Genomic DNA, 13970 nt, shown 5'->3' with positions numbered 1-13970 from the left:
TTCCCTCCCATCGTTTTCGTTTCTCAAAATTCATATAACCTTGCTCAGCCCAAGAAACACGTGAACCGCATTCTCTGCATTATAAGATGCTCCTAAAAGTAAGATGCACCCCAAACTCATACCCAATGTCAATTCATTTATACAAACCTGATCACACACACTGCTTAACACGTCTTTTGGGAGTGCATTATGTCAGCAGCACTGGATCAACGTAAACAGATTATTGACTATTTTTAGCATTAGATGTCTCATCAGCAGTCATGCTTGTTTGAACAAATGCTTAACTGCCAGATGTTCGAGGTAAGGACCCTCTCAATTAGACATAGTCTCAGTTTGACACAAAACCACAACACAGATCATGACCAAAGAATAAAATACATTGTTTTATTTTCTCACCAACCTCCCTTTTCCAAATTTTTCAGTCTAGATTGTTGTTAAAAAGGATAAGTAAACTTTGAAAAGACATTTCTATGAAATAAATGGAAAGTGTTGTCATTAATCGGGAGGTTTCTGTTCTCCAGGCCGGCAAATAACGACGGTGCACTGAAGGATTTGGTGGTGGTGGCTAAGTGCAACTTCACAGACACGCCGGAAGTGAACGAGAACGTCGTTAGGGACGCATTCTACAAGGGCACCAACGGAACTTATAAACTCGGAGCATACGACTTGAAAAACAACGCCTTGGAAGTCAACGGTATGATCTGAAAGTGCAAGCAGAGTCCACGCTCAATTATCATGGGGTCGCCCGAATAAAACAAACAACATGGAAAATGCAATAGACGTGACCATTACTGAATTGGGACAAACCATAGAGTAACATCACCCATTATTGGCAGACTAATGCCCACTTGCAGGCTGGTGCTGCATGCATCTTGTGCTAAACAGGGACAGCTGCCACTGAGGGTCTCTTCTTGGCTAGGCTAGAGGAGTGCATTGGAATGGTTGAGATTGAGATGCTGAAGTAAGTTGCTTTCAGTTGCTGAGATATTTAAGCAAGTGCCCTATACACACACATCCTGAGAAGACTACCGAAATGTATGTATTGCTGACCTATGGGGATCTCTCCAGAGCTCCCTCTAGTCGAGGCCCTTTCACCAGCAATGGCATGAGCAAGATATTGAAGGGCTGTACCTTTGATAATGGCAAACGTTTTAAAAAGTTATCTTATGTGTATAAATAAAAATGCTGCAACAAAGGATGAACTCAGATTACTTAAGTACTTGTTCACAACTTAAGCTGAATAAAAAATAACAACCAAAAAGAAGTTACCAGCATGTGGAGCGAAACTTTGGTGCCCAACCACACGCGGTGCAACTTGAAACCACATCGGATAGCTACGCAGCACAAACTAAAACACCTCCACCTTAAAACAAAACGTAGCTTGTTTAAATAAAATTTGTGTAACCTGTGTGGAGTGTACCGTAAACCCCCATTGTACATATTTACATTACAGTTTCACATGTTTTCCACCCCTTGTCTGAATACAAATTATTTTGGCAGTTCATTTGAGCTGGTGGTCTGGATAGATGTGGAGAGGAAACTGGAGTACCTGGATTGATCACAGATGATTAATGCTGATTATGTATTTATTATTATTACAGCCGAACCATTCGTGCCACCAACTGCAGAGAAGCTGAAGCCGTACTACCTAAAATTCACCGTCACCAACCACAAGTACAAAACCGACCTGGAAACCGTCACCTCTCAGTCTTACGCAGACATCACCAAGGGAATCTCTGCAGAGGTACAGCATGTCAGCACAATCTCCAGAGTTATTCTGTTTATTGTATGTTAACTGGAAAGAAAATATTATAATTGCCGCAGGTGCTCAGGTGGCTCAGAAGATCAGACGGAGCACTGAGCTGACACCGCTCACATCCTGAGTCTGAATTCAGGTTTCAGCCACCTGAAGTTCACCTGAGTTTCTCAGTTGTAGATAGTTGATGGTCTCAGTCTGTTCACAGTGACTTACACAGAAGTGCATTAACTTATATTGAGACCCATATATTCTGTTTAGTGATGTAATGGTCTTAGCCGAGTCACCAATCAGTACAAAAAAAACCCCATCACGTTAAATTAGATTCTGAAATTTAGATAATTTCTAGTTCTGATAATTGGTCTTACTATCACGAACATTATTCTTATATGCACAGAGGGTGGGACAATGCTTCCCTTCAATGTGTGGACCAGTGGTCACTTGAAACGATATCAGCGGTAGCTCTGTGATATCCTTTCTGTGGGCCGGACTCTAACACCAGACTCTAACACGAAGGGTTGCGAGTCCCGAACATATTGTCACATGACATGACACCGATACCGCAGGTTAAGATTGGAGGGAATAACAACAAATGTATAACACAGAAAAATACTATTTCGTATTAACTTTCAATGCTCTTTCCAATTTCAGCTGGATAAGTTGTTCAACAAAGAAATTGGAAACAAGTCTCACGGATGCACAGTCGTGGATTACTGGTAAGGGAGCCAACTCCACTCCTTGACTCCCCCACCCATGTTGAGCACGAGGTCTAGCAGACAGACTGTTTTATGGCATCCACTTTCTGTTCAACCATTACACTTGAGGTCAAAACGCTTCTCTTTCTGCTTTTTTTCCTCACACTGCCCCAACCTTCGAATTCCCTCGCATCGTTTTCTTTTCTCAAAGTCCATATAACCTTGCTCAGCCCAAGAAACACGTGAACCGCATTCTCTGCATTATAAGATGCTCCTAAGAGTGAGATGCACCCCAAACTCGTACCCAATGTCAATTCATTTATACAAACCTAATCACACACACTGCTTAACACGTGTATATCTCCTGGATATAAGACCCACATCCAACTTTTGCTTTAAACTAAACAGGGGAAAATTGCGTCTCATAATAATACGGTAACGTTTATCTATTACACCTTCAATCGTACTGTTTGTTGCTGATCACTCGGAGTTTTTGGACCTTTAGGCTTGTGCTGAGCAACCATTATTGCTACAATTACGTAATCCATATTTTGAGCACCTCCATCACACTATCAATCCATACATGCCTGCTGGGCATTGAGCCGTCATCAGTCTCGACCCCCTCGGGACACACGAACACCTGAAGATCGCCTACAGTGCTCTCAAGACTGCTCCGGTTTAGGCAATGTAAATCACACAAACTCTCCACATTCGACCACTGAATAAACCTCATGCGGGAAGCTTCCACCCCTAAGAGGGCTCTGTCGCAGGGATCACTGATGGTGTATAAGTAGATACAGCACCCCACCCTGCTCCCCCACCGTATTAATTCCATTTTCTTCACCATGTGAAGCCAACCATAAACTGCTCTCCCCTCCGTTATTCTTCTTCTCCCGTCCTTTAATATTCTCCTTCATCTGTCTCCCAGTCCCTTACTTAGCTTGCCCTCTGTTGTCCTGACATCATTCTTTTTTTTTTGTTATCTTCTTTGAACCTATCTACGTGACTTTACCGAAAGACCCAAGGAATATGAATTCCTGCAGTCACGAAAGCTTTCAGTCAAGATTGATTATTTTACACGTCATGAGTCGCACGGCATTATGTCAGCAGCACTGGATCAACGTAAACAGATTATGGACTGTTTTTAGCATTAGGTGTCTTATCAGCAGTCACGCTTGTTTGAACCAATGCTTAACTGCCAGATGTTCGAGGCAAGGACCCTCTCAATTAGACATAGTCTCAGTTTGACACAAAACCACAATACAGATCACGACCAAAGAATACAATACATTGTTTTCTTTTCTCACCAACCTCCCTTTTCCAAAATTTGCAGTCTAGATTGTTGTTAAAATGCATAAGTAAACTTTGAAACGACATATATATTAAATCAATGGAAAGTGTTGTCATTAATCGGGAGGTTTCTGTTCTCCAGGCCGGCAAATAACGACGGTGCACAAAAGAATTTGGTGGTGGTCGCTAAATGCAACTTCACAGACACGCCGGATGTGAACGAGACCGTCGTTAAGGACGCATTCTACAAGGGCACCAACGGAACTGAAAAACTTGGAGCATACGACTTGATGTACAACGACATTGTCATCAACGGTATGATCTGAAAGTGCAAGCGGAGTCCACGCTCAATTATCAGGGGTTCGCCCGAATAAAACAAAGAACATGGACAATGCAATAGACGTGACCATTACTGAATTGGGACAAACCATAGAGTAACATCACCCATTATTGGCAGACTAATGCCCACTTTCAGGCTGGTGCTGCATGCATCTTGTGCTAAACAGGGACAGCTGCCACTGAGGGTCTCTTCTTGGCTAGACTAGAGGAGTGCATTGGAATGGTTGAGATTGAGATGCTGAAGTAAGTTGCTTTGAGTTGCTGAGATATTTAAGCAAGTGCCCTATACACACACATCCTGAGAAGACTACCAAAATGTATGTATTGCTGACCTATGGGGATCTCTCCAGAGCTCCCTCTAGTCGAGGCCCTTTCGCCAGCAATGGCATGATCAAGATATTGAAGGGCTGCACCTTGATAATGGCAAAAGTTAAAAAAAGTTGTCGTCTCATGTGTAAAAATCAAAATGCTGCAACTAAGGATAAACTCAGATTACTGAAGAACTTGTTCACAACTTAAGCTGAATAAAAAAATAGCCAAATAGAAGCTCCCAGCATGTGGAGCAAAACTTTGGTGCCCAACCACACGCGGTGCAACTTGAAACCACATCAGAGAGCTACGCAGCACAAACTAAAACACCTCCACCTTAAAACAAAACGTAGCTTGTTTAAATAAAATTGTGTGTAACCTGTGTGGAGTGTACCGTAAGCCCCCATTGTGCATATTTACATTACAGTTTAAAATGTTCTCCTCCGCTCGTCTGAATACAAATTATTTTGTCAGTTAATTTGAGCTGGTGGTCTGGATAAGGCGGAGTTTTTGGCCATGCAATTCACGTTATTGCATTGTAAAATGTTTGTTTTCCAGCCTAGACTCATGTTTCTGTTGTGATAGGTTTTCTCGTCATTGACATATATTAATTAATTATTTTGTCACGTTTCAACAGCACAAAGACCCTCCCAACCTGAAGTCTTGCAAGACTTCAACATCCAGTTCACCATATCGAACCACACGTTTGCGCCAGACCTGTACAACCCAAACTCATCACTGTACAAGGAATATGTGAAAAACATTACCGATCGGGTGAGTTTGAATCATGAAAATTTGAATCCTACTAATTTTCTGCTTTAACTAATCCCTTAACCACCCACCCCGAGATGAATTTTAGCTGGGTCTGTCTGGGTTGGAAAGAATATCCACTGTACCTCTCACTGTGGCTCTATATATATGTATGTTGAACTTTTTTCGCACTGTACATAGCCAACCGTGCTAATCGGTTGTGCGGGGAAAGGACAACAAACTAAAATTAAAAAGCAGTTCAAAAGCAATGAGTTTTCAATTTAGATTTAAAAGTGCATAAGCTCCAGTGGCTTCCTAATATCAGAAGGAAGAGCATTCCAGACGGCCGCAGAAGGGCATCTGCACCACCTTTATGGAGACCGCTGGGTTCATAAACTTTTGATAGTAACAGCAACAGCCGCCATCCTCCGCTGCTGATGATTATCAACATCATCAGTAACAACATCATATCCCATCCACTGCTCATGTTTCCATGTCCTTCCTCTCCATTTTAGTGCCTCCTATTTCACTCCACCCATCCCATATTTTTCTCGGTCGTCCACTGCCTCTATTTCCTTCCACTGTTGCTGTAATTTATTTTTATGAATTCCTGTTTGGTGCCAGCCTAAACTGGTCCAGTCCACCAGTGACCCGAAAAATATTCATTGGGTAAAATTAGGCCCTACACACGCAAACCACAGTGTGTGAGGAGCGTTATACAGAACAATTGCAAGTTACAAAATGTCTATTTTAATCATGATAGTTCTAACAATAATGTCATAACATGATTTATGTATTTATTCGGGAGTGGAGTCATGGCGCAATGGTTAGCACACTGTGTTATAAACCCAGCAAACTGAGTTCGATTACAAACTTCAAAGGGTTCCTGACAATTTGAAACATGCTCATAAAATGCACACTTTTCATTTCAGTTGGCCAACTTATACAAGACGAAGTACAACAGCACGTTCAAATACTGCAATGTGACTGGCTTAAGGTAAGAGCAACAATTTAATGACATTAAAGTACAGTAGACTCTCTTTTATCCAGGGTAATGGTGAGGAGAGGGGTGGCACAGATAAAACAAAAACACAGATAATGCGAAACATTTGCAAATTATGCGATAAAATAACAATTATTGATTTTTACGTAGAATGGGACAAAGACGTAGGATACGTCACCTGTTCTTCAAGCAATCGGTTTACTTGCCGACATGTTTGTGAAGCACCTGAGTCCCTGACCCGAGATGAGTAGCTGATAATTGAACTAGCGTGCCTAAAGATATTTTCTTTCTTTTTTGCAAGCAAGGTTAACTGCAACCGAAATAACACACCCATAGGTAATTGAGAGTTCATTGTACAGAATTATATACATACGTTTTATAAATAATGTTTTTGTATTTTTCCCAATGTTATCCCGATTGTGCTATCGGCATCGTGTCATGAGACAAAGAATCAGTTTGGATCTCTCTTAGTTTTAGGGAACGGCCCACGGAAGTGGATATCACAGAGTTATCACTGAGATCCCTTCTTCAAGTAACCCCTAGTCCACACAGGAGAGGGCAGCAGTTGCCTACATGCTCTGCATATCAGAGTTCGATTCATCTCATGACATTCAAACCAATATTTTAATTCTCTGAGCTGGAATTTAGCCAAAAATTAGTTGCAGAAACAGATTTAATGATGGATTTTTTTTGTGCAGTCATTTCTGGCTGGGCTGAGACCATGAACTCACTATACTCGAGAACCCAGTTTAATCATGGTTGGCCGATACCTGGATTCTAAACCTCAGCATCTCAGCATTGCCAACTTAGCACTATGAACGTCTGAGCCACCCAGCCATCTCTCATACTTACGTTTGGTGAGGACAGCATTCTATTCAATGATGATGTAGCCCCCTACATATAAAATATTTGTACTGCAACTCTTAATGTGTATTTATACACCTAGACCTTCCTGTGAGAAGCATGTATGAAGCTTTTTTTTAAATCTCAGGTCAGGTGAGCTATCGAGTCAAGAGCAATTTCGCCAGGGGTACCGAAATGCGAGCTTGGCTATAACATTAAAATCTTTTTTTTCTTACTAACGAAGCTTTGAACTTGCGTTGGGCAAGCCGGGACGCAGCTAGGTACGCATGCATAGCAGCGCTGCTCAGCAGGCTTTTTTCCACCACAGAAGCCAAGCCGTGCCGCGACGTCACACCATTATAGGCGCACGTAGATGACTCGGCAGCGACACTGTGTGCATACATTGTGCTGACTGATATCGCACACAATGAACGCCAGATGCCTTGTGATACCAGCAAAGCATGGTTAGGTTCTGGCTTGGCACAGAAAATAGGTAGTTGATATCCACCCGTAGTGCCGTGAAGGCCCATCACTGGCTCAACTCGGATATGCCAGTGGAAAAGGGGTACAAAAGAAAATAGCTGTCTAGAAATGGAGCCACTATACTGCTTGGTGCTACATGCTGGAAATAATTACATCCGTCCCGATTGTCTGTGTGTCCATCTGTGTGTGTCTGTACGCTTCAGGACACTTCCTGTCTTCACGAAAACTATTTTTAAAAACATATCTAACCCAATTGCTACACATCTAATCAAACAGCTCGCCAACACCAATACCAAACTCACCACCTTACTCCACAATTGAGATGTGGTTGCATAGACGCTATAATCCAGTGTAATGTATTTAATAAACGTACACAGATTACACAAGACATATCTAGACTTACACACAGAACCACAGACTCACATAGGGACATACTTACACAGAAAGCCATATATTTACACAGAGAACCAAAGACTCGCAGAGACCCATATACTTGCACAGACAGACAGTCTCACATCGGGACGCATAGGCTCACAGAGACTCATACTCACACAGACCAATATACTTACGCAGAGACCAATATACTCACAAAGTGACCCATAGACTATCAGAGACTTATGACCGCATCTTTCCCACTATAAAATAAATATGCCCACTGTTTCTGCATAGCATGTTGAGATGTGGTCGGTCGCTTTTGGACGCTATGTAAATCCTCATTGTACTGTATTGATTCACAGAGTTCAATAGACTCCAAGCGATCCCATAGACTCCCATCAATACGTCTACCCTACTGCATCGTTATCTCTAGAAAAAAAGGCTCGTCCATTATTTCTGTATGGCTTCTTGTGATGCGGTTTGGCCACATTTAGACTCTATATACAAATACACTTTGCATTGGAAACTGTAATGTATTGTCCTGCCAGCTTGTTATTTGTGTAGGGTGCAGTTGTACAACCGTAGTTCTGTTTAACACCTCTGCGTGTGTGTCTCTTTCTCTCTCACAGAATCGGATCTATCATCGTTGACTGCCACTGCTACTTCTCTAACAACACCACGAGTGTGCCAGACATCAAGAACACATTCGCTGACGGCACTGGCGGAGTCGTAAATCTCGGAGACTATCAACTCTCTCCCAACAGCCTCCAAGTCGACCGTACGTAGTGTCAGCAGGGCAGCAGAAGTTCCTAGAGGCCCACTGTAGAATGCCATTAGGGGCTGACTTATTTATATACACACGTCCTATTTTCATATTCCATGGACGCTTCATATCACAATAATTTTTATTTCCAAAACGGTATTCCTTATCAAACTATTAATGGTATCCTTCTTGAATTAACAAAAAGTTATACAATTAACACCTTGCTCTTCTACATATTTGTGACCTGCATATAAAATACTTTAAGAAAATCGTTGTTAGTATGTGCCACTCTGGTTGATATAAATTCGGCATTTTCAGGCCAATAGCTCAATGACCATTTAGGCCCTATGAGTCACATTTTCATCACGGTTGCTGTCCACTGGCACAAAGACCTATAAAACACCAAGCGGCCAGAAGCAAACACCATAATTAAAGTCATAATTGATAAGAGTTGACTTGTGATGAGCCGCAATTGCCGTGCAAACTATACCACTGTCTAATGCGCCTACTCAAATTTCACACGTGTTTGTATTTTCTTTTGTGCAGAAGACAACATTCTGGTTTCCACAGCAGCCCCTACCACGACAAAGCCGATTTACTCTGCAATGAAGCCGCTGCCATATTGGATCATATTCATCATCGCACTCTGCTGCCTCCTGTTCGCAGCGATGCTCTTACTCTGCCTACTGATGGTAAATAGAGCAGCCCGACACACGTTACGCTCCAAACACATGGATACAATAAGTCACCCTATGTTTCTGAAACCTGAATTCTAATTGTACTTTGAGTAATATAAAAATAAGCTGCCCGACCCTACTCACGATCCAGGGAATTCATTATTTGATGTGGATTTATGTTTGCGTGATATTTTTTTATTTCTAACCTGACACCAGTTGCTTTAATGCCGATTTGTATTTGCTTCATTGCTCTAATTTATTTGATTTGTTGTTGTCATTTTGGTGACCTAAGTTGATTTTGGTTCAATCAGGTAAGAACTCAACGAGACCAGGATGTAAGTCTCATTTGCAAGAGTAACCGGGGTTACCAAATATGACAAAAGGAAAAATGTACAAACTATAACAATGAAGCACATCGAAATCAGAGAGAAAACCCTGAACCGCCTTACAACTAAAAAATACTGCACGTAAAGAGTATATAAATACATTCCTGTAATGAAAACTAAATCTAGATTTAAATTTACTTCTTTAGAACTGATTTTATTGTTTAGTTTGTTGTCCTTCCACCGCACCTCCAATTCGCACGGTTGTTCAACATATATATACATGCAACATCGGTTAAAAACAAATGAAAAAAGTTTTCGGAATACAAGTTAAAGATAAATTATAATGGAATGTGGGTGATAATTGGACTAGTAAGTAAACAGGAAATAATAGTTAGCAGTTATTTCCATCTCTCTGAGTTACATACACACTAAATGTCTCACTAACACAGCCACCGTTGCTCCTTTTCCTCGATGTGGTCTTGTCCCTCGTTTTTCTAACGAGCTGGATGTCTCACTAGCACAGCCACCGTTGCGTTGGTTCGTTTATATTGGCATGCTAATCTCTCACAATACAATGACCACCTCCACAGCTGCGTCGTCGTCGTGGAGGTACATGACCGATCTTAGATTGACATGCAAATTCCACCTCTAGCCCCGCCCACTTATCCTTCGGCTGAGCCCATCTCAAGCCAATATAACTTCGTGTTTCAGCAGCTCTCCCGCTGTATTTTCTCCTGCCTCGGCAGCTCTCCTGCTATTGTTTTCACCTGATGACGATTGCTTGTGTTGCGATCGAAACGTCGTGATAATTTTATTATTTTTCTATCTACGTGGCTTTAACGAAAGACCCAAAGAATAAGACACACCCCCAGATTTGGGCTATTTTGAAAAAACACGTGTTTTATCATTGGAAGAATACAGTTCGATGGAGAGCCATCTTCCATAAGAGGATTATGAACATGATGTTTTGAAATTTGGGGAGATATGTCTTCTCGAATTAGATTCTAAATGGCTGGTGATATCGTCTGCCATACGAGTAGTCATGCATTGCTATGGTGACCATCTTCCAGAAGATGATTTAAACAATTTTGAACAAGGCTACGCATTAAACTTAAATTAAACAATTAGATTAAAATACATCTTCCAGAAGACAATGTAGTCTCCAGATTATATGTCGAACCTCAAACTTTTGCTTTAAAATACAGGGGACAGTGTGACATAATCCGGAGAATAAAGTAGTACTACTACACATTATTAGCACAACCAATTTATATTAAAGCATGTTGCAATTCTACTTACAACAATGCAATAAATCAAGTAGTAAAAGGGTGAGTGATGTACAAAAATAAATTCTGTCAAAATATATATTCCCCTTACCAATTGAAAAATATGCATTTTCATCATCATCATTGTACTATTTTATCCACTGTTGCTTGTCTTTAACCTATCTATATGCATCTCTACGAGTGTTTATCTATTTCTGAGTCTCGAGAGCTATGAATCTTGATGCGTCTCTATGCATCTCTATATGTGTATCTATGTATCTCTGTGACTTCTATGTATCTATATGACTCGATGGATTTACTAAATGGTCCATTATTTGGATTGAATGGCCACAATTGAACTGCTGTGGCTTGTCTTTAATTTCCCATCTGTGAAAGAGATGCGTGCATCGCCCTGTTGTTGTTCTGACGAGGTCGATGGTTACACCACCAGCATCTTCGAGGAGGAATGTTAAAGCCAGGAGGCCTTCTACAGTGCAGGGAAACGTGTACACTATGGTTGTGGCAATGGGGCCTTCCATCACATGTGTGTTTCTGATGATGTTGCATTTATACGTTTCTTTGCTTTTGACAGCTTTGTGTGAAGTACTGCCGGCACCACACGGGAAAATACCAGACCATGCAGCGACCCTGGGGAACCTACTACCCACACCTGGACTTGAGAAAAACGCACTAAATCTAGGGAGCAATGGACATGGCACGAGTCGCTCGCAGTGCATGATCCGTGAAGTTTGAACAAACGTAGCACTTTACTTAAAAAAAGAATAAAAAATATGGCGTTTAATAACTTAAAAGTGTGTATGTGTAGGTAGACTTAAACAATCTATCTTTTTTATATATATGAACTGTTTATGTTAAAGAATGTGGAAACCTTTATCCTTTTCCCGCAATATAAGTGGTATGTTGATGTAAAAATTCAAATATATATTTTAAGAAATGTATGCAAGCCGTATAAGTTACAATGTATGTTATTCCATTTCTGTTAAGCATTCACTATTAGATTTGAAAGTTGTGTTATGAAATGAATGTTTGCTTCTTTTATGTGGGAATTTTTAGTATATATTTTATTGCCAATTATCAAAATGTCCATGAATTTACATGTAATGCTTTACATTTCGAGAGCCATATATGCTTGGGGGGGATGCTAGGGCTTTTATTTGGATTTTTTGCTTTTTTCCATATGGCTGGGCCATTTAGTTTACATTTGTATGCTACTCATGTATCGTTTCATTTCTTAACTAACTCAGGTGGTTGGCGTTACTGTTACACTTTTAGCTAAACTCGTATTCTTGCAAGCAAAATATAATTGAAAGATGTCCTGAAAAAAGTTGATAACCCACCTAAAAATATACCATATTCTCCAAACTATCAGAAATTCTAGAAAGTAAGACGTATCCAACACATGTGCTCCAGTGTCAATAAAGTTCTGCAAATCTTGTCACACTCCTACCAGATACTAAAATTTACCCCTAACTTTTGCATTAGATTTCAAGGAAAAAAGCATATCATAATACAGAGAATATGGTATATACAGTACAGTATTTTAAAAATAACCCACACTGGCACTTTGAAATCCACTGTTAATCATTTGGAGCGCAGCTCTTCGATGTGCGTGTTGTTCGGAATGATGTCCGACGTTTCAGTCAACGTGCTGGGGGATTCAGAAACTAAGAGATCATGCCAAACAACACACCCTGCGGTGCAACCGTAAAACACATTGGAACGCTGCTCAGCACAACCGTGAAACCGAACGCAGTTTGTATCTTGCACGATGAACTTAAACATTCAAAAAAAAATATTCCACTTAACCTGCTTATCATCTCAACAAAAGCCTACACTTTTTGAAACAATAACAATGTTGTGGGTTATCAAAATTATTCCAGGACATTCTTCAATTATCATAATAAAAGTAGATTAGAATATAAAAAAATATATATATAAAATATAAAAAAAAATCTATCAATAAAAATATTAATAATATTTTCGTGTGTGTCTTTTATTTGTTGTTGACAATGATGACTAAAAATGTATATCACCACATCTGCAGTATATGAATTGTATTACTTATCTATATACAGTATGTCGCTTATCCGACTAACTGGAGACTGAGGTATAGGCGGATATGTGAAAAGATTTGTGAATGTCTGTATAAAATGGCATTTAAATCATGCATAAATAATGCACAAAGTGGATCTGCAACAATGGGATATGCGTTCTGTAAGGTTAGAGTGAAATAGAACGTCCGGTACCCCTTTACGATTACGAGTCCAGTGAATCTGTACGGTGTAGGAGTATAGAGACTTTTCACCCACCCTGTAGATAGTGGCTAACATCTCTACCATATTTTTAGTATGGCCAAGTCACTCTGAATGTGCCTAATCTTGTCGGATCTCAGAAGCTAAGCAGTAATGTGCTTGGTTATTACTTGGATGAGTGACCACCACCAGAACTTACCAGGTGTTGTAGGCATGGGGCTGCAAGGTATGGCCAGGAAATGCCGGTGCTGAGTGTCACCACTCATGTATACTTTGATGGGTTCTCCGTTTCCTCCCACATGGATCCAAACCTCCATTCAAATATAGGTGGTCAACTATCCCAATGTAGCAGGACCCTCTTAAATGAGGTGGGATCCAACTCAGTTTGCCGGTTTATAGTGATGTACTATAATCACTGTCTCACAGCTCCCCATACACACTCTATAATCGCCAGTAGCCATAGTCTGTCCACAGCTGAATGAAGATCTCCCCATGTCGTAGCCATATCTCACGGCCCTGCAATGTGACAATTCATACCTGCTCTTACCAAGCACCTCTTGATGACGGCACAGCACAAGTGTTCAGGGCGGGTCTAACTGTGTATAAAAAAAGGGACTTTCATGTACACTTTTGTGATACCAGTGCACCGTAACTGCTGTAATGGAGTCGGAAGCATTGATGGATGGGGGAATTGAGCCCCATAATACGGCAGAAGCAGAAGAGAGTGTTTCCTTCTACTGAGCGGAATATTGTCTGGGGGCTTGACAGAAAGCATTGGTTGCTGGAGCAGAGAGTGTATGGAGGGGCATAGAGTGAGATGAGA

General features: G+C 40.8%; 1 protein-coding gene across 2 annotated transcripts in view; it reads left to right on the top strand.

Annotated features, from left to right (window-relative positions):
- The window catches only part of LOC133342239 (mucin-2-like), a 78217-nt gene extending 65411 nt beyond the window's left edge, over window positions 1-12806 (top strand). For both annotated transcript variants that reach the window (XM_061551308.1, XM_061551393.1), the window contains 9 exons: window positions 522-694; window positions 1602-1744; window positions 2408-2472; window positions 3884-4056; window positions 5027-5163; window positions 6072-6136; window positions 8473-8621; window positions 9153-9298; window positions 11467-12806. In XM_061551308.1, the coding sequence (XP_061407292.1) occupies window positions 522-694; window positions 1602-1744; window positions 2408-2472; window positions 3884-4056; window positions 5027-5163; window positions 6072-6136; window positions 8473-8621; window positions 9153-9298; window positions 11467-11568 (1153 nt within the window). In that variant the 3' untranslated portion in view covers window positions 11569-12806. The remainder of the gene's footprint in view (window positions 1-521; window positions 695-1601; window positions 1745-2407; window positions 2473-3883; window positions 4057-5026; window positions 5164-6071; window positions 6137-8472; window positions 8622-9152; window positions 9299-11466) is intronic.
- The last annotated feature ends 1164 nt before the right edge of the window (window positions 12807-13970 follow it).

Source organism: Lethenteron reissneri, chromosome 1 (assembly GCF_015708825.2).
Source record: "Lethenteron reissneri isolate LAM-NWPU_2019-01 chromosome 1, ASM1570882v1, whole genome shotgun sequence".
Classification (NCBI taxonomy): domain Eukaryota; kingdom Metazoa; phylum Chordata; class Hyperoartia; order Petromyzontiformes; family Petromyzontidae; genus Lethenteron; species Lethenteron reissneri.
Note: the sequence above shows the minus strand (reverse complement) of the source record. Positions and strands in the feature narration are given on the sequence as shown.